The sequence below is a fragment of the Sprattus sprattus genome (assembly GCF_963457725.1).
Source record: "Sprattus sprattus genome assembly, chromosome: 1".
In the NCBI taxonomy this organism is placed as follows: Eukaryota; Metazoa; Chordata; class Actinopteri; order Clupeiformes; family Clupeidae; genus Sprattus; species Sprattus sprattus.
The window spans coordinates 61,617,214-61,621,423 of NC_137920.1; the positions used below are offsets into that span (position 1 = coordinate 61,617,214).

At 44.7% G+C, this 4,210-nt stretch overlaps 1 protein-coding gene across 1 annotated transcript; it reads right to left on the reverse strand.

The window, feature by feature from the left end:
* Nucleotides 1-2,621: 2,621 nt before the first annotated feature.
* LOC308370817 (zinc finger BED domain-containing protein 5-like) lies at nucleotides 2,622-3,938 on the reverse strand (the record flags this gene model as incomplete). Its single annotated transcript, XM_080845532.1, has 1 exon — nucleotides 2,622-3,938. One exon carries the CDS (start codon nucleotides 3,936-3,938, stop codon nucleotides 2,622-2,624), a length of 1,317 nt encoding a protein of 438 aa, XP_080701658.1.
* Between the last annotated feature and the right edge of the window lie 272 nt (nucleotides 3,939-4,210).

Below are 4,210 nucleotides of genomic sequence, written 5' to 3' on the forward strand. Positions count from 1 at the left end.
ATGTGATCCAGGGTTTTTACCGCTCTCCCTCCGCCCCCACCATGCCACAGGGATCCCCCTACGAACAGGGAAGTCCAGCGCAGCTGAGAACAAGCAGTTGAAAAAGAATGTGAGGGTCTTCCTTCGTTTCCGGGATCGACAAATTGGAGCTCTACTTACAGAGGAACACAATCCGGAAACTCAAGCGGGACAACAACTGATGTGACATGTCAAATTGTATCAAGTGACTGGAAGTTAGAGGTGTACAACAGTGTAACCTGCAGTGCAGCAGTGAATGGTGTCCTGATCCTCGAACAGGCGATGGGATCCCTCGTTCTTGGAATGGTGCCAAACAAAACAGGTGCCAGTTTATGTTTCCTAGAATGCCCCTCTCATTCACAGAGAAAGTTCAAACCCTTAAACTCCACCTCACTCATGCACATCATTCATTCCTAATGCGACTTAGTATCAGAAGCACAGCGGAGAAAAATAAGCCTGCCAATACCACACAAAGGAGCTACCCGGCATCTACCTGGAAACATACCCTGAATATGTCCACAGTCTAGTTTTTCAGCGTGCCCCCATGCGATTGGACTGCTAGTCAGCCCCCCCCCCCCCCCCACGTTTGACACGCCAATTTAAACCAACAGTTAACACTAAAACAACAAACTTTTAGGCGGTCTCACCTATGACTGGGGTTGCACATAGCTCATAACTAACCCTATTTAGTTCTCCGCCAGGCCCCAAACACCAAGCCACACCACAAACAACACGAATCAGATAAGGTAGCCCTGCAACTCAGCACAGGACGCCCGAGACTCCCTCTAAACATCATATTACTCAAAGCAATTAAACAGTGTTCGATTGATTATTACTATCAGTGTAATGAGAGTTACCACCTGAACACTGCTATAATTGGTTAGCTCATACCCAGATGACAATCAGGAGCCACCTTTAGGGCTCCTCCTACCTAGCCTACTATGTAAACTGCTTTGACCTCTTAGTCAGAATATCGTCAGATATGACCTGCTCCGCTACAGGATATACAAAAAGCAAGGTGAGTAAGCAAGCTTGATATTAGCCATTGGGAGTATCCAAAGCCTGTAGTGCACTGTAAAACAGGGTGATTAAGTTTGCATTTTCAGAGGGGAGGAGTTTATCTTCCTTCAGGCCATAGGGAATATGTGAAGCCTACGGCAGTGTTATGTATATATTGCCCAGGACGTTTTCTCAGTGCATAGTTGCATGATTCTGGTATGGTTTGTTATGACATTCTGAGTTAATGCCTCTCATGGGTTCTCCATCATCAACTAGACATCAACTAGCCACCTTTAGGGCTCCTCCTACCTAGCTTACTATGTAAACTGCTGGGACCTTTCAGTCTGGTTCAATCCTCCAAAGGGTATCTTTTACTATTTATCGTGGATTTTTTTTTATACCGGCTATTTATTGGCCTTTAGTCCCAATTGCTTTTTAGTATATTTAAAACATTGGTCATAATTTTTTTATTATTTATTTCCACCAGCCAAAGATTGGCACAGTATTCGCCTCGTTCCCACACGACGCCATTTTGAAACGAAAACGAGGCTTGGCTGGGTAACCCAACCTGAGGTCATTCTCTACGATACGAAGAGTAATGATGGACTGAAAATGGAGCACATATCTTCTGCAATTGCCCCTTATTATCACGGCATTAATAGATTATTTTTAATGGACCACATATCTTCTGCCCTTGCCCCTTATACCCTCGGCATTAATAGATTATTTTTTGCAACTCAACGTCAGCATCATGTTTATTTACTTGGCTAGCTAGCAAATGGCAGCTAAGTTATACGGTCAGAATTGCAAGCACGAATAAGTCAAAAATGTGTAAAATGGCAGGTGATTCATGGAATCTTTTTTCTCTAACCGGGATGATCTTGTAAATAACAATGATTTTGCAGTCAGAAAGAGAGAGAGAGGGCATTTCCCTCCATGAGAAAGAATGAGATCCCATACATGGTCAAGGTAGGTAAGTTAGATGCAACAGATGGGAGGAATTGCTAAATCGCTAACAAGATGTTCGCGGCTATGCCCGTTGACATTTCTCTAACTGGGATGATCTTGTGAATAACAATGCTTTTGCAGTCAGAAAGAGAGAGAGTGACAGGGCAAGTGTGAGAGCGAGGGCATTTCCCTCCATGAGAAAGAATGGGATCCCCTACATCAGTGGTTCCCAAACTTTTTTTCAGGGGACCCCCTTTTGGACTTGAGACTGTTTTCGCGACCCCCCCGCCCCGCGCGACAGCATTCCCCCCCCCCCCCCCCCCCCCCCCCCCAACTTAGTGCATTAATGTTACTATGCATAATAATAATGTTCAAAATCATTATTATTATTATTGTCATCATTATTATTATCATTATTATTATGTAGTAGTAATCATCACCATTATTATTATTGTTATTTTTAATAATGTTCTTATTACTATGTAATATAAATCTTCAGAGACAGCCATGTAAATATGCAAATATAGCCTTTTGGCCTAAGTTTTATTATAAAACAATAAAAAAATAATTCAAGACAGTCAATGATAAACAGTAACAATTGGTCAGTAACAATATAACAAAACTAACCCAATCCCCACCCCAAAAAGTTGTTTTTTTCAGTGACTTGGGTGTGCTTGCCTTTCTGCACAAAGTTTTTGAAATCTTGGTGACAGCTTTGAGATTGCCACTCTCAGTTCACTTTCAATGCCCAACCTTGACCTGTATTTGTTCTTGATGGAGGCCACTGCAGAAAAGCCTACCTCGCAAAGGTAAGAAGTGGCAAAAGGGAGAAGTATGGACATAGCCTTTCCACCCAGCAACGGATAGTCTTTCTCCACTCCAACCCAAAAGGCAGGCAGTGACTTGGCCCTAAACTGCTGTTTTAATCCTATGTCTGAAGTGACATCAATGAACTGCTCCTGTTCAGCGACACTGAGGTGAGCAGGTGTCCTTCCACTGAAGGGGTCTGTTAGCCATTCGTAGTGTGCCACTGCATCGGTTGTTGGGAAGTATTTTTGAAAATGCAGTTGGAGGGCAGAGATGTGGGACTGAACGCATGTCAAAATGGAGTTCTGACAACCTGTAGTTTCCAGAAAGGCATGTAAGTTCTGAAACGAGTCTGTGTGTCCCTCCTCCAGTCTCTGCCCCCACAGTTCCAGTTTCTTCGAAAAGGACTGCATTTTAGCAGCAAGTTGAGGGATGTGGGTGCTGGGTCCTTGCATCTGGAGATTCAACTCGTTCAATTTCTGAAAAACATCGCTAAGATATGCAAGTGCCAACAGAAAGTGTTTGTCATTGTATCTAGTCGCAAGGGCATGGCCCTCCTCCTCGAAAAAAACGCGAATTTCCTCTCTCAACTCAAACACCCGGCTTAACACCTTCCCACGCGAAAGCCATCGCGCATCACTGTGGAACAGGACGGCCGTGTGCTTGGAGCCCATCTCTCCGCACAGCGCTGCGAAAAGTCTGGCTTTCACCGGGCGCGTCTTGATGTAATTGACCGTCGCAATTACGTCGGTCATGACAGCATTCAGGTCTGGACTCAGCTGTTTTGATGCAAGCGCTTCACGGTGAATCATACAGTGAGTCCATTGTACGTTGGGGGACGCACCTTTGATGAGCGCTTGCAGTCCACTGCGCTTCCCAGCCATAGCCTGAGCCCCATCTGTGCACACTCCAACACAACACTCCCATTTCAAATTTGCCCCTCGTATGTAAGTGTCAATCATTCGGAAAAGTTCGTTAGCAGTGGCTCTTGTTTTCAGCTCTTTGCAGAAGAGAAGATCCTCTCTCATGTCCCCCGAATCGATGAAACGTATGTACGTGATCAATAAACAGTCCTTGTTGCTGTCAGTAGCTTCGTCTACCTGCAGCGCAAACCAAGTGCTAGCACGAACTCGGTCAGTCAGCTGTTCTTCAATGTCCTCAGCCATGTCGTGTATACGCCTGCCGACGGTGTTGTTTGACAGAGGAATTGATTTCAGGCCTAATTTGTTCACTGTTGCCTCGTCTCCCATGATTCTAACTATTTCAATCACGGCGGGCAGGCTTCTTTGCCTGTGCTAACAGGTAGCTCATTTTATAGGAGGCGAACTGTGCATTGGCAGTTGTAGATGCTAATTTTGTGAAAGACCTACGCTGTGCCCGAACTTTTAAAAGCTCTTCTCTAAAAAAATCAATCGGCTTGTTTTTATGTTCGGGGTGT